Genomic DNA, 22,453 nt, shown 5'->3' on the forward strand with positions numbered 1-22,453 from the left:
GGATTACAAACGTGTGCCACCACATCTGGTACAGATCCACTTTTCTAGGGAAATAATTTATAACAGAGCCATTTAGAGTGTTTGGGAAAGGTGCTGAGTCAATTCTGTGTGCATATTGAAATAAAACTTGATTGTACCTAAATATTAGTTCCACATGGATATCAACTTAATATGTTACCTCTATAAGATTCTCACTTGATTATAATCAGAAAGTCACAGTATAATATATGATACACTTTTCAAAATGGTTTAAAAATAGAAAAATGATAGGTAGGAGGAAGCAAAGATTTCCCATATACTTTTGGGACAGAAAAACTGGTACATCTACTTTGGTGCCACTTTGAAAAATTACTTTGGTAATTTTTGTTACAGAATTAATGTATGTATGCACCAACGGACACCCAGAAATATTCATGGCGTCATTATTTGTAGCTTCTTAAAACTGAATTAGCTGGGTGTAGTGGTGCATGCTTGTAATCTTGGTACTTGGGAGGCTGAGAAAGGAGAATTGCAGGTTCAAGGACAGCCTCAGCAACTTAGCGAGGACCTCTGCAATTTAGTGAGAACTTGTTTCAAAAATAAAAGGGCTAGGCATGCAGCTTAGTAGTAGAATGCTCCTGGGTTCTGTCCCCATTACCACAAAACAAACAAAAACTGTGAACTACCCAAGCACCTTGTACTAGTAGCAGTGGAATGGATAAACCACAGATTATTTGTGTTATAGAATCCTATAAAACAGTGAAAAATACTATTCTTACATGCAACAGTATGAATGAATATCACAAGCAATGTTTAGCAAGAGAATCCCCCACACAAAAATAATTATACTGCACAGTTTGATTAATATAGTGACAGGCTGGGTGAGGTGGTTTCTTCCTGTAATCTCAATACTTGGGAGACTGAGATGGGAGAATCACAGGTTTGAAGCCAGTCTCAGCAACTTAGTGAGACTGTTTCAAAATAAAAAATAAAATAGGGGGTGTAGCTCCAAGATAGAACACCCTGAGTGTGAGCCAGTTGTGGTAGCAAACGCTTGTATTCCCAGTACTTGGGAGGCTGAGACAGGAGGATAGCAGTTTTTGGATAGCCTCAGCTACTTAGGCCCTCTACAAGTGAGACCCTGTTTCAAAATAAGGAATAAAAAATTGGGCCAGGGGTATAGCTTGGTGGTAGAATGCCCCTGGGCTCAATCCTTAGCACCATACACACACAAAAAAAGAACATCTCTGAGTGCAACCCCCAGGACCCCTGCCCCCACATAAAATGTCAAAATATAGGTGATACTGCAGTGTTATAATTCGGGACAGTATTCACCTCCTAGGGATAGAAGAGTATAGTAACAAGAAGGGGGGCCGGTTTTACAAAGAATATGGAACCTCCCTTCTCTGTCTCTCTTTTTTAGGACACCACTTTCTAGTAGTGCTATTAATTGTCACATTGCATTTATTGCCCTGTCTCCATAGTCTCCTTCAGTGTATGACAGTTTCTCATCATTATTTGTCATTCACACACTTGATACTTTTTGAAGAACATATATTACACATCAGTTATTTTGTAGGACATTTCTCAATTTGAATTTTTTCCTCATGTCAGAAATAAAGTTGTGCTTTTCTTATATGATGTCAAGAGTACATAATATTGATGTCACCAGTCAATTCTCTATAAATTCTTTGTTTTTCTAAATTGGAGGATGGTATTTAAAAATGAAGATTTGAGCCAGATGTGGTGGTACATACCTATAATTATAGTACTTGGGAGTATTGATGATGTTAACTTAGATCAGTTAAGTAAGGTGGAATTTTTGTGGTCTCTTCACTGTAATGTTACTGTTTTCCATTTCGCAATTAATAAGATCTTATAGGGAGAAGTTTTGAATTTTGAATTTATACAAATACCCTCTATCTCATGGAATTTTTTTTTTTTTTTTTTTTTTTTTTTGGTGGTGCTGGGGATGGAACCCTTCTAACTCTGGGCTACACTCCCAGACCCATTTTTATATTTTTTATTTGGAAACAGGGTCTCTTAACTCTTAAGCCAGCAAGGCTGGCTTTGAACCTGCACTATGCTCCTCTTTCCACCTCCCAAGCGCAAGGATTACAAGCCTGCGCCACCATGCCTGGCTTTTTTTTGTGTGTGTGTGTGTGTGGTACTGGGGATGGAACCCAGGGTCATTGTACCTCCAAGTTACAACCCCCACCCTATTTTTTTCTTTATTTTGAAACCGGTTCTAACTTGTAAAAGGCCTCACTAAGTAGCTGAGGCTGTCTGTGAACTGTGATCCTCCTGTCTCAACCTCCTAAATTCTGGGTCATCATGGAAATTTTAATATCCATCAGTGATTCTTCCCTGCCATGCTTATTTGTATGGTGTTTATCTAATCAGTTTTTTGTTTATTTTTTGTGATATTGGGGATTGAACCCAGGGGCATTCTACCTCTGAGCTACACCCCCAGCCCTATTTTATATTCTTTATTTTGAAATAGGCTTTCACTAAGTTGTGGAAGGCCTCACTAAGTAGCTGAGCCTATCCGTGAACTTGTGATCTTCTCGTCTCAGCCTTCCAAGAACAGGGCTTACCAGCATACACCACCACGCCTGGCTTCCCTCAGTTTTTTCTCTCTTGATTGATTTTCTACTCAAAGGAAAATTTGTTCCCTCCCTCTCTTTTCTCTGTTCTTCCTTCCTCCTCCATCAGAGTACACTTGTGGATATTTATTTAAGTCTATGATTTATAATTCAGTACCCTTATTTTATTGCTCACATTGTTGCAAGTGTAGCCATTGGGAGATCCTTATGGTTGTCTTCTGTGTCCTTTTAATATTCCACCACTGTAATTGCTTTGGCAGCACATATACTAAAATTGGAATGATACAGAAAAGATTAGCATGGCCTCAGAGCAAGGATGACACACAAATTCATAAAGTGTTCCATTAAAATTTTTTCCCACCATAATTTGCTTATAAAATATTTCAGGCTCTTAACTGTATTTTTTTTCTCTCAGAATTGCAGTCATTTATTTCTCTATATATTTCTTGTTCATTTTTTATTGGAAGCTGGCATTTAAAAAATGAAGATTTGAAGCCAGGCGTGGTGGTGTATGCTTGTAATCCAGCATTTGGGAGGCTGAGACTGGAGGATCGTGGTTCGCGGACAGCCTCAGCTACTTAGTGAGGCCCTATGCAACTTAATGAGACCTGGTTTCAAAATAAAGAATAAAAAATAGGGCAGGGAGTGTAGCTTGGAGGTCAAATGCCTCTGGGTTTTGTTTTGATTTGATTTGATCAAAAGATTTGATCCGAGGGAGGTGGCACATGCTTGTAATTTCAGAACTTGGGATGAAGAGACAGGAGAATCACAGGTTCTAGGCCAGTCTCAGCAATTTATTGAGGCTCTCTGCAACTTAGACCCTATTTCAAAATAAAAGAATAAAATAGGGCTGGAGGATATATAGACCTTGGAGGTAGAATGTTCCTGGATTCCATCCCCAGTACAAAAAAGTAAAATAAAATAAAAACAAATAAAAATGAAGATTTGAGTACTTGTGTATTGCTACTGGATATCACACATAGACACATAATCTGTACCTGTGCTTTTTTCCTGTCTCTGTTATTTATCTGTCTGCATATCATTATGTCCTTATTTAAATACCCCTGAATACAGTCCAGAACCACAGGGGTTTACTCTATTTTCCTCTTTATGTATAACTTCGTGAGTGTGTGTGTGTGTGTGTGTGTGTGTGTGTGTGTGTGTGTATTACTGGGGATTGAACCCAGGGGCATTCTACCTCTGAGCTACACCTCCAGTCCTTTTTATTTTTTATTTGGAAACAGGGTCTTGCTCAGTTGCTGAGAGTCTCACTAAGTTGCTAAAGCTGGCCTCAAACCTGCCATCCTCCTGTCTCAGCTTCCCAAATACTGGTATTACAGGTATGTACCACCACACCTGGCTATTTATAACTTTTTCCTCCCTAGTAGAAAAGCTGGTCCTCATCTATAGCATATTTATTTACTTAATTTTAATGTACATTTAAAGTAGTTCCAGAATTATTAATCGATAATTTTGTCACCATATAATTTTTCATCTAAAGACACTTTTTAGAAATGAGGGAGCATTATTATTCAAGGATAACTGGTGGAAGCATAGACTGTTTTAGGGATACTGAGAAGTATGGCTTCTATGGCTTCCTGCATGTGGTATATAGTCTGCTAATTTATTATTATAGCTTATTTTTGTCTTTTCCCTATTCTGGTTTCATAAATTTTTTGTTGAGTGATCTGGAAATGACTCTTGAAAACAATGTGTTGAAGAATGTTAAAATGGTGAATATTTAGTAGTTTACATATTTAGTAGAAAGCATTTTTTGTAGTCATAACACAGTTAGTGAAAATATTGACTTCTTTCATGTCAGATCAAACAGAGCAGCACTGCTATTTTTCTGTTTTCTTTGGATCACTCTTATGAGTTAGTTCTGGAATTTCTCAGATTGCCTTTAAGAAGATTTTATGCTTCAGAATTATGTCTTTCAAAAGAATGTTAGAGAAATATAAATCTGAGATGCTTGTCTGGTACCTAATAACATTTCTCTGTTCAGGTGGACACTCGTTTACAAAATGGATTTGCTCCTGGGATGAAATTGGAGGTGGCTGTGGGGACAAATCTTGATACCTACTGGGTTGCCACCATCATTACCACCTGTGAACAGTTGCTTCTCCTCCGCTATGATGGCTATGGAGAGGACCGGAGAGCAGACTTTTGGTGTGATATCAGGAAAGCCGATCTTTACCCCATTGGGTGGTGTAAACAGAATAAGAAGACCCTTGAAGCCCCAGAAGGTAATAAAATATTTTCTGTCAAGACATGAGACATATAAATAACCTTTTTTTTTTTTGTGGTACTGGGGGTGGAACCCAGAGTCTTTCTACCTCTGGGCTATACTCCCAAATCTATTTTATACTTTATTTGGAAATGGGTCTCACTAAGTTGCTGAGAGCCTCACTAAGTAGCTGAGGCTGGCAATCCTCCTGTCTCAGCCTCCCAAGTCCTGGGATTACAAGCGTGTGCCACCACGCCCAACTAAATAAACATTTTGAATGAATGTATTTGCAAGGAATAATGCATATTTTTCTATAATTTAAAATTATTTTTTCCTAAGTTTTTTTTTTTGATAACAGAGAACATCTTTTGCTACTGCTGTTTTTTTTTTTTTTTTTTTTTTTCTTCCTGCAGTACTGATGATTGAACCCAGGGACATTGTACCTCTAAGCTATATCTCCAGCCCTGTTTTTTATTTCTTATTTTGATATAGGGTCTCACTAAGATGCAGAGGACCTCACTGAATAGCTGAGGCTGTCCTCGAACTTGTGACCCTTCTGTCTCATCCTCCCAAGTGCTGGGATTACAGGCATGTGCCACCACTCCTGGCTTTGTTCATATACTAAGATTTGTGAAGCTCTCTGAGTTTGGGACTTGTAGGCTTGGTTGTTTTTAAGTATGTGAAGCCAAATTTATGTGCTGCCAGTTTTCTTCTTTTTTTCTATCTCCTCTTACCCTTAAGCAATCTCCTCAAATGAACCAACAACTAAAGCTCTCTTCCAGAAATGAGCCCTAATGAGAAAGAGTCCAAACTGAGCAAGAGAGAGACAGTAAAGTCAAAGAAAGGATGAGGAGAAGGGAAAAGAGACTGCAGATTTAAGAAAATTTCAGACTTTTTATATTTTCCTTTCATTTCTTGATTTGATGTAATTTCAGATTTACAGGAAAGTTTTAAGAATAGTATAGAAAGTCTTAGAGACTTTTTGCCAAGTTTCCCCAAATGTTGACATTTTATGACATTTGCTTTATTCTTTCTTTCCTGCCTACACATGCTTTTGTAATGAATTACTTGAGAATCAGTTTTAGACATAATGCCCTTTTACCATAAATACTTTAACATATCTTTAAAAACAAGGTATTCAAAGCTGGACATGGTGGCACACACTTGTAATCCCAGCATTTGGGAGGAAACAGGAGGATCGAGGTTTATGGCCAGCCTCAGCTACTTACTAAGGTACTTTGTGACTCAGTGAGACCCTGTTTCAAAATAAAGAATAAAAAAATAGGGCTGAGAATACAGCTTGGAGGTAGAATGCCCCTGGGTTCCATCCCCAGTACCACAAAAACAAGGCATTCATTAGCACAGTAAAATATTAAAATCAGGAAAGTAACTTTGATATAATACCCTTAACTTATTCTATATACCTTTTTCAGTTTTGTTAATATATTTATGTGCATTATTTATGTGCGTGCCTGTGTGTGCACATGCGCGTACACACACACACACACACACACACACACACACACACACACATTTATATATGTTATTTGGTACTGAGGATTAAACCCAGGGGCATTCTCCCCAACTTATGTCCTCAGAACTTTTTTATTTTTTATTTTTTATTTTTTGTAGTACTGGAGATGGAACCCAGGGGGTATTCGACCTCCAAGTTATAATCTCAGCCCTATTTTTTTATTTTTTATTTTAAAACAGAATCTCACTAAGTTGTGGAGGGCCTCACAGTTTTCTTTTATTTTTTTTCTGGGTTTTTATTTTTTATTTTTTATCTTTGGAACTGGGGACTGAACCCAGAGTGCCACACCTACAAGGCAGGCACTTTCCCACTGAGCTACATCTCAGCCCCACCTTTACCTTTGTCAGTTTGATTATTATGTGACATGGTGAAGCTTTTCTGGATCTTATCTACTGGTGGTTCTGTGTGTTTTCTATGCCTATGTGTTGATCTCTTTTTCTGTTTCAAAAATTTTATGATATTACTTCTTTGAAAAGATTATTGATTCCTTTGGTTTCAGCTTCTATTCCCTCTTGTATGCTTGTTGTTCTTAGGTTAGCTCTTAAAATTGGCACATATTTCTTCTATGTTTAATTCATGCTATCAAAGTGTTTTTTCTGAATTATATACTGTGTGTTCATTTTTGGAATAATCATCTTCTAAGAGTGAGATTCTATTGTCCATGTGGTCTAGTCTACTGTTTATAATATGTATTGATGCCTTTACTTCAATGCCTTCACTTCCTTTAGAGCTTCTTTTTGATTCCTATTCAGGGTGTCACATTCTTTATTTGTTCCTTTATTTCTTTCAGACTCTTTCTAAATTATTTTTGGAAATCATGTATCCTTTCTACTATTAAAGTTCTGATTTCCCCTTATGGTGATTTCTGCAGTTCTATGTTGGCTGGTTCTGTTATTGCTCATTGCTTCCTTGCTGCTCTTCTCATTTCAGGTTTTTAAAGTTTATATATTTTTGACTTTTTTTTTTTTTGCGGTACTGGGGTTCCTGGAAGCCCTTCTATCTCCGGGCTACACTCCCAGACCTATTTTTATATCTTTATTTGGAAACAGGGTCTCTTAAGCCAGCACGGCTGGCTTCAAACCAGCACGATCCTCCTGCCTCCACCTCCCAAGCACGGGGATTGCAAGCGTGCGCCACCACGCCCGGCTATATTTTTGACTTTTGATAGCTTTCTCTCACTTACTACGGGTCGACTGATATATACAAGGGCAAGTTGTGTTGGATTCAGTCGTGAAAGATTAAGTGAGGAGAAAGGAGCTAAAGTAGTGGATGTAAGAAGAAGGTAAAGTAATATATAATAGAAATTAGAGATAATGAATATATATACATATACATATACATACATATATATACATATATATATACATATACATACATACATACATACACACACACACACACACACACATATATATATGCGCCGGTCCCTGAGTCTCTCTTTGTCTATGCAGGTGGCAGGTATCACTGTGGCCAGATCCAGTAGAAGCATGGGTCTTCATGTTTCCCACAGACCCTGAGCCTGCATCTCTCCCCACCTGTGTAGGTGGTGGGTACCTCTGGGACCAGACCCAGTGTATATGTAGGGATTTGCTTTCTCCATAGATAGGGCTGGGATGGTTTGGCTTCTCCCTGGTCACCACGATTGTGTGGTCTGTGGCTATCCCTGGAGGCCCTACTAGGGCTCTGTGTTCTGTGGACTTTAGGCCTCTTTGCCCATTTGGTCCTGGGGCTGTCTGCTAATCAATGCTTTGCTGTGTCCAACAGCAGATTCTACCCCCACCTTCACCAGGGTGAACCACAGAGTCTCAGACCTTGTGAGTCTATCGTTTGTTGTGCAAGTCGTTGCAGCTGTGCTGGGCAGCCTCCTTTGGGGATGGTTCACTTATAGAGCGTTACTCTGGATCTCTAGAGGACAAGGTGGGCTCATCTGCTGCTGCCGTTGGTTCTAGCTGAGTGTAGGGGCAGTAGGATCTCTGTGTATCATGGAGTAAGGTGCTGACTGCTTACAATTCTTATGAGCTGCAGCAGCTTACTTCATATCAAGTCATAGGCTTTTTGTCTGGAGAGTCTCTGGAGTCTACAGTGCCAGAAGTCCCACCACAGTTAGGCAAGGTGGCACGACTGCAGCCAGGGGAGGTGCACTGGGTACTTTGCTGTCCTTTGTTCTGTTTTCTGGCTTTGTTTCCACTGCCTTTCAATTTTTTGTTGCTTTCTTCAATATTTTGCTACTTTTTCTCTTGTCAAGACACTGTTTTATGGTGATAGAGATCAAGTGTCAGCACAACTGAGACATGCTGCTTCCCTCAGTTGCTATCTTCCCAGAAGTCTGCATTTTCCCCATTTTTGTACAGTTCTTATTAAACAAACCAGAAAGTAGCTCTGTCTAGAGCAGGATTTTTTTTTTTTTTTGTCTTGTCTTTTCAATTTCCCAAAGAAGTAATCTGTTGGACTCATAGATCTTAAAATGAAAAACACACTTCTAAGCCATGTCTGTGTTTTTTGTGTGTGACTGACAATATGAGTAACAGTAATTTTTCCCCTCATCTAGGCATTAGAGATAAAGTGTCTGATTGGGATGCATTTCTGCGACAGACCCTGATGGGAGCATGTAGTCCTCCTGTTCCATTGCTAGAGGGCGTGAGTATTACTGCATGCCTAATCAGTGTGGAAAACCTGTTCGAGGAATCTGGAATAATGAATTAGCAACTTAAGGAAATAACATTATTACTAAAGACATAGGCGTAGAAATTAGAAATTTTAAATTTACTTTTAGAGGATGCAGACTTGGGGCTTTGTCAGTGCCTAAAAGTCTTCTGTATTAGTTGCTAACATTTAGAAATCCTTTTTTTTTTTTTTTTTGGCAGTACCAGGGATGGATGGAACCCAGGGGCTTTCTATCTCTGAGCAACACCCCCAGCCCTATTTTTAATCATTTATTTATTTATTTATTTATTTATTTATTTATTTATTTATTTATTTATTGCGGGTCTGGGGATGGAACCCCGGGGCATTCGACCTCTGAACTATACCCCCTGCCCTATTTTTTATTCTTTATTTTGAAACCAGGTCTCACTGAGTTGCAGAGGGCCTCCCTAAGTAGCTGAGGCTGTCCGCGAACCACGATCCTCCGGTCTCAGCCTCCCAAATGCTGGGATTATAAGTGTGCGCCACCACGCCCGACTTCTTTATTTTTTTGAAACAGGGTCTCACTGAGTTGCAGAGGGCCTAAGTAGCTGAGGCTGTCCATGAACCGTGATCCTCTGGTCTCTGCCTTTCGAATGCAAGTGTGTGCCACCACACCCTACTTTAGAAATTCATTTTACACAGTTGGGATATGCAGCCTTACTCTGCAACTGAGCAGAGGTTGATTCTGCTTTAGAGTAGATATTTGTAATGCTTACGCCAGAGCTGCCCTTTTTTTGTTCAGAAGACATTGGATTTATCTTACTCTTACCTGCTCTCAGCATTTAAGTTAATGTGGTTTTTAAACTTGTTAGTAGATACAGATTTCTTGATTATGTGAAATGAATTTATTGGTAATGAATTTTTAATTATATCTTGACATTTTCTTTTTTTTGCTTTTGGTGGTACTGGGGTTCCTGGAAGCCCTTCCACTTCCGGGCTACACTTCCAGACCTATTTTATATTTTTATTTGGAAAAAGGGTCTCCTAAGCCAGTGTGCGCAGCTGGCTTCGAACCTGCGCGATCCTCCTGTCTCTGCCTCCCAAGTGTGGAGATTACAAGTGTGCGCCACCACGTCCGGCTGACATTTTTTATTATACCAGCAGAATTCTTTATGGACCATGTGAAATATGTTGAGTGAAAAAGATTCTACTTTTTTTTGTGTATGTGTGATCCTGGGGGTGGAACCCAGGGACTTTTCTACCTCTGAGCTATACTCCCAGACCTATTTTATACTTTATTTGAAAACAGAATCTCACTAAGTCACTGAGAGCCTCACTCAGTAGCTGAGGCTGGCTTCAAACCTCTGTGATCTTCCTATCTCAGCCTCCTAAGCGCTGGGATTATTAGTGTGCACCACTATGCCTGGCTAGATTCTATTTTCTTTATATCCTTGCTAACACATGTTATCATTTTGGTTATAGCTAGCTATCCTAGTAAGTGTAGCATCTCATTTTGATTTGCATTTTCCTAAGGGACTACTGAAGTTGAGCATCTTTTTGTGCTTTTTAGCCATTTATGTATCTTTCTTTGGAGCAATGTCTTTTCCCATTTTAAAATTGGATTGTCTTTTTATTATTGAATTGTAAAATTTCCTTAAGTTTTATCCCATTCTATGGGTTTTTTTTTATTATTGGCAACATGAATTTTTTTTTATTCTGATATGATTCAATTTATTATTTTTTATTTCTTTTTTTGGTATCATATTTAAGAAGGCTTTGCTTAACCCAAGGTCAAAAAGTTGTATTCCTTGTTAAAAAGAAAAAAGAAGCCAGATGTGGTAGCACGGTTGTAATCCCAGTACTTGGGAGGCTGTGACAGGAGGATCGCACACGTTCGAAGCCAGCCTCAGCTGCTTAGACTGTCAGCAACCTAGTGAGACCCAGTTTCCAAATAAAATATAAAAATAGATCTAGGGGTATAGCCTGGGGGTAGAAAGCCCCTGGGCTCTATCCCCAGTGCTACAAAAAAAGAAAAAAGAAAGAATAAAATATAGGACTTGGGGGTAGCTCGGAGGTAGAATGCCCCTGGTTTCCACCCCTGCCCCCCCTCAAAAAAAAAGCAGGGTGTGGTGGCACATGCTTGTAATCCTAGTACTTGGGAGGCTGAGATGGCAGGATCACAGATTTGAAGCCAGTCTCAGCAGTTTAGGAAGGCTCTCAACAACTTAGTAAGACCCTGTTTCCAGATAATAAAATAAAAAGGGCTAGGGATGTAGCTCAGAGGTCAAATGCCCCTGGGTTCAATCTCCAGTACCATAAGAAAGGAAAAGAGGGGGGATGGACGGAGGGAGAGAAGAGAGAGAAGAATTCTTATTCCTTTATTATTATTTTTGTGTGTGTGTGTTTGGTACTGGGGATAGAACCCAGGGGCCTTTACCCCCAGGCTATACTTTCAGACCTATTTTATATTTTATTTGGAAACAGGGTCTGACTAAGCTGCTGAGAGGCTCACTAGGTAGCTGAGGCTGGCTTCGAACCTGCGTAATCCTCCTGTCTCAGTCTTCCAAGAGCTGGGATTACAAGTGTGCGTCACCACGCCCAGCACTTTATTACTTTATTTTCTGATTATATGTTCTATTCATATTTTCTTTTAAATCTTGAGTGAACATTTTATTTCAAGCTGTTCTTTATTTTTTATACTCTCACTTATTTCATTATGCTGAGCCAGTGCCTGGCACATACCAAACACTATAAAACTTGAGTGAATGAAATCATGAACAAATAAACTGATAAAACATCCTGCTCTTCAATGATCATGATTCTGTCATCTGGAAACTTTGAGCTGTGAATGTGTTCCTTTGTTCATATATCCTTTTGCATACCTGGATATGGAAGTTTCCTGGAACAGTTCTTCCTTTAAAAAAAAAAAAAAAAATGGAGCTGGTTGTGGTGGCGTACGCTTGTAATCCCAGCATTCAGGAGGCTGAGGCTGGAGGATCACGGTTCGCAGACAGCCTCAGCTACTTTGTGAGGCCCTCTGCAACTCAGTGAGACCCGGTTTCAAAATAAAGAATAAAAAATGGGGCAGGGGGTGTAGCTCGGAGGTTGAAAGCCCCTGGGTTCCATCCCCAAACCCGCAAAAAAAAAGGGAAAGGCTTAGGAAGATTGCAGATTTCCATCCGGCTTCAACAACTTAGTGAGGCCCTTTGCAACTTAGAGAGATCCTGTTTCCAAAAGGGCTAGTGTGTAGCTCAGAGGTAGAATTCCCCTAGGTTCGATCCTAGGGGTACCTAGGTACCACCTAGGTACCACCAAGAACAAATAAAAGTAAATTGAGTATTGAGTATTCAGCAATGATTAAGTGCTGGGTGTGGTGGCACACACTTGTAACCTTAGAACTTGGAAGGCTGAGATATGAGGATTGCAGATTGGAGGACAGCCTCAGCAAGTAGTAAGATTCTTGTCAACCTAATGAGACCCTATTTCAAAGAAATAGGGCAAGCGTCTCCTTCCCTCCCTCCCTCCCTCCCTCTCTTTCCCTTCCTTCCTTTCCTTCCCTCCCTCCCCTTTCTTTCTTTCTTTCTTTCTTTCTTTCTTTCTTTCTTTCTTTCTTTCTTTCTTTCTTTCTTTCTTTCTTTCTTTCTTTCTTCTACCCAGGGCCTCAGACATGCTTGCTAGACAAGTGCTCTGCCACTAAGTTAGATCACCAGCCCCTTCCTTCCTATTCTTTATTATAGTTTTTAATGTTTATCTAGATAGAGTTAAATTTTCCCTTTCCTTCAGTGTAATCAAAAGATCTACTTATATTCATTAGAACATTGTGAAATGAATAAAAATCAGAAATGAGCAAAATGCCATCAGAAGGATAAATTATTGCTCGTTTATGATATAGAATGTCACAAAGTAGCTCAAAAGATGAGGAAGATTATTACATCTGCATGGTAGAAATCTATGATGTATTAAGTGAACAACAAATTGAGAACAGTATACAATGCCCCCATTTTGATAAAATAGGAGAGAAAGATACAGTGGTAAATACTGACTTCCATATAGAAACAATGTATGCCAAAGCATTTATAGTGATTCTTTCTTAGAGGTGGGATTACAGGAAAGTTCGATTTTGTTTTGTTTTGCTTTGTTTATGGTACTGGAGATTGAACCCTGGGGCATTCTACCTCTGAGATATACTCTTAGCCCTTTATATTGCTGAGGTTGGCTTTTTTTTTTGTTTTGTTTTTTGTTTTTTTGGTGGTGGTACTGGGGTTCCTAGAAGCCCTTCTACCCCCAGGCTACACTCCCAGACCTATTTTTACATTTTTATTTGGAAACAGGGTCTCCTAAGCCAGCGCGCCCGGCTAGCTTCGAACCTGCACGATCCTCCTGTCTCTGCCTCCCAAGCGCGGGGATTACAAGTGTGCGCCACCACGCCCAGCCTGAGGTTGGCTTTGAACCTGAGGTCTTCCTGTCTCAGTCTTCCAAGTACTAAGGATTATAGGCATGTGCCACTGGGCTCCACTGTTTGACTTTTTTTTCTTTCTTTCTTTCTCTTTCTTTCTTTCTCTTTCTCTCTCTCTCTCTCTCTCTCTCTCTTTCTCTCTCTCCCTCTCCCTCTTCCTCTTCCTCTTCCTCTTCCTCTTTCTTTTTTGTGGACTGGAGATTGAACCCAGGTACGTTCTATCTCCAAGTTAGACCCCCAGCCCTATTTTATTTTTATTTTTGAAACAGGGTCTCATTGGTTGATGAGAGTCACTATTTGCTGAGGCTGTCCTAGAAACTGTGATCCTCCTGTCTTAGCTTCCCAGGTACTGGAATTACAAGCATGCACCACTATGTCTGGCTTGACATTTTCTTTAGTCTAATATCTAAAGATAATATTTTCTTTTCTAATTAGTCATAAAGTAATGACAATATTTTAAAAAATCTTACTAAATGAAATAAAATAACATTCTGGAGAGATATTTTTTAGAATGATTTCATTTTATTATAGGTAGGTTTTTCTTTAAGATAAACATATTCATATCATCTAAAATAATATTTAAGAGGGTTATGTAATAGTAAATAATGTCACTGGCTTTTGAGTAAAAAATATGAAGGCTAGTTTGAGATCATTTAGGATTTGAATTCTATAAAATACTATGTTAACTTCTTATTTAATCATTTCTCTTTTAAAAACTATAGCTCCGTAATGGACGGAATCCTTTGGATCTTATTGCTCCAGGATCCAGACTAGAATGCCAAGCTTTTCGGGACTCTTTAAGCACTTGGATCGTTACTGTAGTAGAAAACATTGGTGGACGGCTGAAGCTGCATTATGAAGGACTGAAAAATCCTGACAGCTTTGAACATTGGCTGTATTACTTGGATCCATTTCTTCATCACGTTGGTTGGGCTGCTCAGCAGGGATATGCACTTCAGCCCCCATTAGGTGAAGACTAATATAGCCTGTTTAAAATTAGATGTTACATTATTCTTATGTTATTATTAATATCTGTGAGACTGAAAAATATGTTATTCTGTATATTTTGAAAACCTTTGTTCTCATAGTAGAGATATTGCAACAAATTTATAGATGGAATTAAGTTCCTATTTTTCTTTTGGTTTTCTTGTACTTACAATTTATTACATATATTGATATACCTCATAGACTTCAGCCCTAACCCATACTGACCCCTTAACAGAACAAAGAAGAAAATTTTCTAGGTAGCATTCAGATAGATAGATAGCAAATTGAGCTCATAGCAAATTATACATTAAAAGAAATTCTAGTAATGATTAAATTGGTCTACTTAAATCAATTTTCATTTATTACTGTATGCCCTAGTTTAAATATTTATTATTTTATGGACTAGAGCATCCCTTATGCTGTTATCATAGATATTTTCACAAAACTTGGCTGGGTTCTAAACAGAGCAGAGGACTAAGGTTAAGGTGCAAGTTTTTTTGAAGATATATAAATGACTCAAACCCTTTTCTATTCCCAGAGGATATGCTTTTTTTGTTTATGTGAATGCTTTTTAAATAGTTAAAAATTGTATAGGTTTTTTAAAATCATGCTGTCTTGTCTTACTGAAGCCATCAGGCATCTGAAAACTGAAGCTGAGTGGCAAGAGATTTTGGCCAAAGTGAAAGAGGAGGAGGAAGAGCCATTACCATCTTACTTATTTAAGGTAAAAGCAAAAATATATAATAGATATTTCTCTCCTTAGTAAAGCTAAGCAATTTGCCAAATTGAAGAACAAAACAAAACAAAAACTTCTCAAAGCAGGAGAGTGCTGTGGGCTCTCCAGGAGGGAGTCAGGGTTAAATCTGGAGTGATGATCACCCTTGTTTTCCACCAATACTTGTCTAGGTTTTATCCCCAAATCTGCTTAAAGCAATTTGAATGTTTTTTTTCCTACTCTTATCTGCATAGCTCTAACTTGTTTTAAAATAAATTTGTGGTTTTTTTCTAGATGCCCCTTGTATTTCAAATGCAGAGAGGAGTACATTCTGGGTGGAATTTATTATTATTATTATTATTATTATTATTATTATTATTATTATTATTATTGGTGGTGGTTATTATTATTTATGCTAAATTTTTTTTCCTAGGGGGGAAAATATAGGATTTATCAGAAGCTGGATAGTTTCATTCTTTCAGTTAATTAGAGTGGTATTCAGCTACATATGAGCATAAAACTAATACAAAAATATCATTTATTTATTCCTTTTTACTGTTTGTATTTCAGGATAAACAAGTTATTGGCATCCATACATTCTCTGTAAATATGAAATTGGAAGCTGTGGACCCATGGTCTCCTTTTGGGATCTCTCCTGCTACAGTTGTTAAGGTAAAATGGAAGCAATTCTCTTGGTAAGAATCCCTGTCGTGCTAGGCATGATAATTACATGCCTGTACTTCTAGTACAGGGGAGGCTGAGATAGGATCAGATTGGAGGCCAGCCTCAACAAATTAGTGAGACCCTCAGCAACTTAGCAATACCCTGTCTCAAAATAAAAAATAAAATTGGGCTAGAGGTGTAGCTTTTAGGAAGAAGGCTCCTGGGTTCAGCTTCTAATAAAAAAGAGAAAGAAAGAAAAAAGAATCCCTATAGTGCTTTCAGTGGTACAGGCTTTAATCCTAACAATTAGGTAGACTGAGGCAGAAGGATTGCAAATTTAAGGACTGTCTCAGCAACTTAGCAAGACCCTGTCTTAAAAATAAAATGGGCCTAGGATGTAGATCAGTAGTAAATACTTCTGGGTTCAATTCCTTGATACCAAAAGTCCCCTTCGGAGTGACTGGTTTATGTTATTGAAGTGTTCTGATCTTTAAGCTTTGCTAATCCAGCTCATTATTATAAGGCCAGAATTACTTCTGTGCGTATTTTGTATTGTTTAGTTTTCCAGTTACTCTTTTAGAATTTGGTAGTCCTAGCCAAACAAAGCAGTTTCACGTCTGGGCACCAGAGTGGTGGTGGCAAGGGGACATATTCTTTGAGGCATGCTTAATTTACCTGTAATATAGGCTTTGATGTGTATAAAGTGTGGAGGCAGGCAGTATACTCACTGCCCAACGGGTACAGGGCTTCTTGTTTGAGGAGATGTGTGAACAAGCAATTAGTATCATACGATCTGGCAGTAGAATGGCTATAGCCATGTATTTCAGATTTGTACTGTAATCTTTGGGAAGACTGACAGAAGAAAGGCTCTTGAGCAACCACAAGAGCTGAGCCTACTGTCAAGAGCCAGTTACTTTCTTACTAGAGGGAGTAAGTACTAATGGAAAGGATTCACCCTAGGGGTAGAGCAGAAGCCCATTTACTGAAAGTAAAACCCAAAGTAGAGCGTGACTAGTGGAGTAATTGCTTGGATGCTGAATCATCTGACCCATTGAGGTATAAATTTTCTTGCCTTGGTAGATTATTCTCAGTACAGGGAGGAATTCTGAACCTGGAAGTAAGCTCATAAGACACTCCCTGAAGAAGTGGCTGATTAGGAGCCAGAGAATTCATTAACTTCTTTCTTTGGCATTTGAAACTGGGTGAAAACAAAAATTAATATACTAGTGTAGTTGACCATTTGCTAAGCATAAACTAAGTTTTTTTTCCTTTCTTTTTTTTTAAATTTATTTTTATTGGTGCATTGTAATCATACATCACATTGGAATACAAGACTTGAGAGGATATACAAGCACACATCATCCAGTTAGCCCTCATCCAGCCCCCATCCCATTCCCTCCCCCTCCCTCCATCCCATGCTTGTTTGGTGATTAACTTTGATACATTTGTTTATGTACCTCCTGCTTTTTTTTTTTTTTTTTTTCAATTTAGAACTCTCTTTTATTGCCATAAGACTGTTTACCATTATCCAAACAAATCACAGTATTCATGTCTTACACATATTATATTGATATTGTTATAGGTACATATCACTGTAAAATAGTGTTTTAATTTTGAGCTTCTCATTATGTTTGTGTAGTTTGCAGTGAAACACATTACATTTAAGTACCTCCTGCTTTTTAAAGAGGCTCCATCCTCCCCTATTCCATACCCTCTGATTGGTCACCTTAATTGATTCACTATAGGGCCCTTTCTATATCTTGACCACTTCCTGTTGCCCCTTTCCTCCTAGTTATTGCTGATTAGGGGAAGCATCTGGTTTTAATTTTCTGCGATATTTCTCAGGCATGCCACATTGCAAATACCGATCCCACTCTTGATGGCCCCAGTTGTAGCCTGGCTACCTGGTGGACTGATCCAGACTTCGCTGGCTCAAGCAGCGGCCTTGCCTCATGGGAGGCCCCATTTCTGGTCTCGCTGGTCCCGACACCGGCCTAACCCCTCAGCTGGCTCCGATCCCGGCCTCAGAGGTCCCAGCACCGGCCTTCCTCATGGCAGGATTCGATGCTAGCCGATGGCCCCGGCATCGGCCTAATCCCTCGGCAGGCCCCGATCCAGGCCTCGGAGGCCTCAGTAGTGGCCTTGCTTCACAGAAGGCTCTGATGCCGGCCGCTGGCCCCGGCACTGGCCTAACCCCTCGGCAGGCTCCGATCCCGGCCTCGGAAGCCTCAATAGCGCCCTTGCCTCATGGAAGGCTCCTGGCCCCGGCACCAGCCTAACCCCCCCCCCCCCCCCCGGCAGGCTCTGATCCCGGCCTCGGAGGCCTCAATAACAGCCTTGCCTCATGGAAGGCTCCGATGGCAGCCACTGGTCCCGGCACAGGACTAAGCCCTCGACAGACTCCAATCCTGCCCTCGGAGGCCCCGGCACCAACCTTGCCTCGCGGCAGGCTCCAATGCAGGCCACTGGTCCCGGCACCGGCCTAACCCCTTGGCAGGCTCTGATCCCGGCCTCGGAGGCCCCAGCACCAGCCTTGCCTCACGGCAGGCTCCGATCCCGGCCTCACTGGCCCCAGCACTGGTCTAACCCCTTGGCAGGCTCCGATCCCGGCCTTGGAGGCCTCAATAGCGGCCTTGCCTCACGGAAGGCTCCGATGCCGGCCGCTGGCTCCAGCACCGGCCTGCCCCTCGGTAGGCTCCGATGCCGGCCTCAGAGGCCCCAGCACCGGCCTTGCCTCACGGCAGGCTCCGATCCCAGCCTCGCTGGCCCCAGCACCGGCCTAACCCCTCGGCAGGCTCCAATCCTGGCCTAGGAGGCCTCAATAGCAGCCTTGCCTCACAGAAGGCTCTGATGCAGGCCGCTGGCCCTGGCACCGGCCTAAACCCTCAGCAGGTTCTGATCCCGGCCTCGGAGGCCCCAGCACCAGTCTTGCCTGACGGCAGGCTCCGATCCCAGCCACACTGGCCCTGGCAACGGCCTGACCCCTTGGCAGACTCCGATCCCGGCCTCAGAGGCCTCAATAGTGGCCTTGCCTCACGGACGGCTCCGATGCTGGCCGCTGGCCCCGGCATAACCCCTCAGAAGGCTCTGATCCTGGCCTCAGAGGCTCCAGCACCGGCCTTGCCTCACAGCAGGCTCCAATCCTGGCCTCGCTGGCCCCAGCACCGGCCTAACCCCTCGGCAGGCTCCGATCCCAGCCTTGGAGGCCTCAATAGCGGCCTTGCCTCACGGAAGGCTCCGATGCCAGCTGTTGGCCCCGGCACCGGCCTAACCCCTCGGCAGGCTCCGATCCCAGCCTCAGAGGCCCCAGTACCAGCCTTGCCTCACAGCAGGCTCCAATCCCGGCCTTCTTGGTCCCGGCACCGGCCTAACCCCTCAGCAGGCTCCGATCCCAGCCTCGAAGGCCCCAGCACCGGCCTTGCCTCACAACAGGCTCCAATCCCAGCTTTGCTGTGTCCGTCGCCGGCCTAACCCCTCGGCAGGCTCTAATCCGAGCACCCTCTTCACCCAACCATTTGTCCCACGTTCTCAAAGGTGCGTGGTGGTACCATTCTGCCTCTGGGGTCATTACTTCAAAGGTTCCAGATCTCTGCCTCCCCTGAGTACTGGCCACTGCCATTGCCACTGTCTCCACCATTTCAAATCTTTCCCAAGCTTTTTCCACTCTGAATGTTGTCCAGTGTTCCTAAACATGCGCGATGGTAGCATTCGACTTTGGTGTAATTTCTCCAAAAAAAAAAATAATAATAATAAGGTTGGTAGACTCCGATTTCTGCTTCTCTTGGATACAAGTCTCCACCGCCAACGCGGAGACCGCTTTCAGCACCGCCTTTCTCCTTGGTCTCCGCTAAAGTCTCTCTCCTTACAGGTGATGTCCAAGATTCTTAACAATATAGAGAAGAAGCAGTCCTCCTTAGCTGGGATTTTTTCCAATAATTCCAGTTCATTTGGATAAGTTTTGTCTGCATCTCCAGTATCCTGGCATCCGCCACGGCCTCCTTGAACCCTCTCCAATATTTTCCTTTTTTTTTTTTCTTTTCCTTTTTTACAGGGTCCTTCCGGGTGGAAAGGGGTTCGCCTAGGGGTGCCCCACCAGCGCCTTCCCTCCCTCCCAGGGTCGGGGCCAGAGGCCTGGACCACAGGGTCCTTCCGGGTGGAGAGGGGGTCCCCTAGGGGGTGCCCCGCCAGCGCCTGCCCACCTGCCCAGGGTCGGGGCCAGAGGCCCGGACCAACTAAGTTTTGTTTGTAGCCTAATTACTTGGTTTGCATTCAGGTTATGATTCTTTCTTAGTAACTTGGGCAAGTTATTTAACTTTTTTTCAAACTCCTCTTTCTTAATCTGCAACGTGGGGATGATACATGGTACCTACCTCATTAAATTATTAGGAAGAGTAAAATTGAACTAATATATGCAAAGGATTTAATTAAAATATACCCAATACTATGAATGTTTAGTATTGTTTTGATTTTGGTATTGGCACTAAACCCAGGTCTCTGCACTACACCTGCAGCCTTTTTATTTTGAAACAGGGTCTTGTTAAGTTGTTGAGGCTGGCCTCAAACCTGCAATCCTCCTGTCTCAGCCTCCTAAGTACTAGAATTCCAGGTGTATACCACCGTACCTTGCTGAATGTTTATTATTGTTAATACCAATGTTGAGTATGAACTTTAGTTACATGTTTGGCAAAGCCAAACATATGTATTCACACACACGCGCACACATGCATGCACACACATGTAACTACTCATCTATTTTATCTGTTGTGTTTTCAGGTTTTTGATGAGAAGTACTTTCTGGTGGAAATGGATGATTTGCGACCAGGGGACCATGCGCCGCGATCATTTGTGTGCCATGTCAATAGTCCTGGTATCTTCCCTGTGCAGTGGAGTCTGAAGAATGGTCTACACATCAGTCCACCTCCAGGTGTGCATTTATATTCCTGTGCTCTTCTTTGAAATGATATGTTTAGATGATATTGCCAAGATTACTGTCCCTCTCTTCCTGCCCCTGAGAGAAATGTAAACAAAGGTCTAGATTCTATATACGTGTGTGTGTATATATATATATATATATATATATATTCCCCCCCCCCCCAGTACTGGGAGTGGAACCCAGGGGCATTCTACCTCCAAGCTACACCCTTAGTCCTATTTTTTATTCTTTATTTCGAAACAAGGTCTCACTTGGTTGCAGAGGGACTAAGTAGCTGAGGCTGTCCACAAACTGCAATTCTCCTGTCTCAGCCTCCCAAATGCTGGGATTAACAGCGTTCGCCACCACACCTGGCTTAGATTCCATATATTTACATATATGAAAATTATAAGCCAAACTAAGAAACTGTTAAAAATGTTTTCTATTCTTGTACTTTGGCACATATATCTGTATAACCGGAAGGTCAGATTAAAATTTCAGTTCTTGGCTTCTTAGTCTGTTTTGTCTCGTCTTTTGGAAGTCACAGGAACAGGTTAGAGTCCACACTGAGCCTTGGGAGCTGGCTTGTGAGTAGAGACTTAGAGCCAAAACTAGAAGATAGCTTCTTGATAATTTTTAGGTGTCTGAGTCTTCTTGTGTGGGGAAGGACTCTTCAGTGGGAATTTATGATAAAGAGTAGGACTTAGGAGCTTTATGTAGGAAAGTAACAGTTTATTTTCTTGGTGTTTACAAAATTGCAAAATAAAATCTTTGACCTTTTAATCAAGGCACTTAATTATGAATTAGTTGAGTTTGACTGAATTTTTTTTGTGTGTGTGCTACTGGAGATGGAACCCAGAGGCCTCTACCTCCAGGCTACATTCCCAGACCTATTTTCTACTTTATTTGGAAACAGGGTCTCACTAAGTTGCTGAAAGCCTCAGTAAGTAGTTGAGGCTGACTTTGAACCTGCGCAATCCTCCTGTCTCAGCCAACCAAGTGCTAAGATTTTAATAATTTTAAACTTAGAGTATCTAGAAAATGTCAGGTGTTTATCAGATTATTTGATCTGTGGTGCATGTATACTTCATTAGTAGGGTTTTGGTAAGCTTTACTTTCTAAATGCTAATTGCTAGAATACTGGGCTGAAGTATCTTGTGATAACAAGGATTATAAACTCAAAGCTTTCAGCCTTCATCCATCCAACAAACATTTATGAAATATTTACTATGAATCAGACATTGAGCTTGTCACCAGAGAGATAAAAATGAGTGCAAGCAACATAGTCCCTTCAAGGAGAAAATACTTAGAGAATTTCCCAGGTTCTCCATCAGTGAGCAGAGTATGGGAGTGTCTGAGCTGGACATGGTCTGGATTACCTGCAGAAGGACATTCTTGCTTTATAGGAATGCTCAGGACATCCTAATTTCTTTATACTGTTTGCCATCTTCATGTGACAAACTAGAAAAATAATTGTTAAAGATAGCAGAAAGCGAGGCATGGTGGCACATGCTTATAATCCCAGCATTTAGGAGGCTGAGACTGGAGAATCATGGTTGGTGGACAGCTTCAGCTACTTAGCGAGGCACTCCATAACTTAGTGAGACTGTTTCAAAATAAAGAATAAAAAATAGGGCAGGGGGTGTAGCTCGGAGGTCAAATACCCCCCCCCCGTTCCATCCCCAGACTACAAGAAAAAAATAAATAGAACTTTCAGTATCGTTATAGACAAATCAAATTTGCCTTGTA

General features: G+C 41.2%; 1 protein-coding gene across 1 annotated transcript in view; it reads left to right on the forward strand.

Moving 5' to 3' along the window:
* The window catches only part of SFMBT1 (Scm like with four mbt domains 1), a gene marked incomplete at both ends in the record, with an annotated part of 155,568 nt that overhangs the window by 94,248 nt on the left and 38,867 nt on the right, over nt 1–22,453 (forward strand). Inside the window, 6 exons of the mRNA XM_080715374.1 lie at nt 4,591–4,831; nt 8,895–8,983; nt 14,150–14,396; nt 15,044–15,138; nt 15,700–15,801; nt 20,566–20,716. Coding sequence (XP_080571500.1) covers nt 4,591–4,831; nt 8,895–8,983; nt 14,150–14,396; nt 15,044–15,138; nt 15,700–15,801; nt 20,566–20,716 — 925 coding nt within the window. The remainder of the gene's footprint in view (nt 1–4,590; nt 4,832–8,894; nt 8,984–14,149; nt 14,397–15,043; nt 15,139–15,699; nt 15,802–20,565; nt 20,717–22,453) is intronic.

Source organism: Muscardinus avellanarius, assembly GCF_963383645.1.
Source record: "Muscardinus avellanarius genome assembly, chromosome: 18".
NCBI classification, from domain to species: Eukaryota; Metazoa; Chordata; class Mammalia; order Rodentia; family Gliridae; genus Muscardinus; species Muscardinus avellanarius.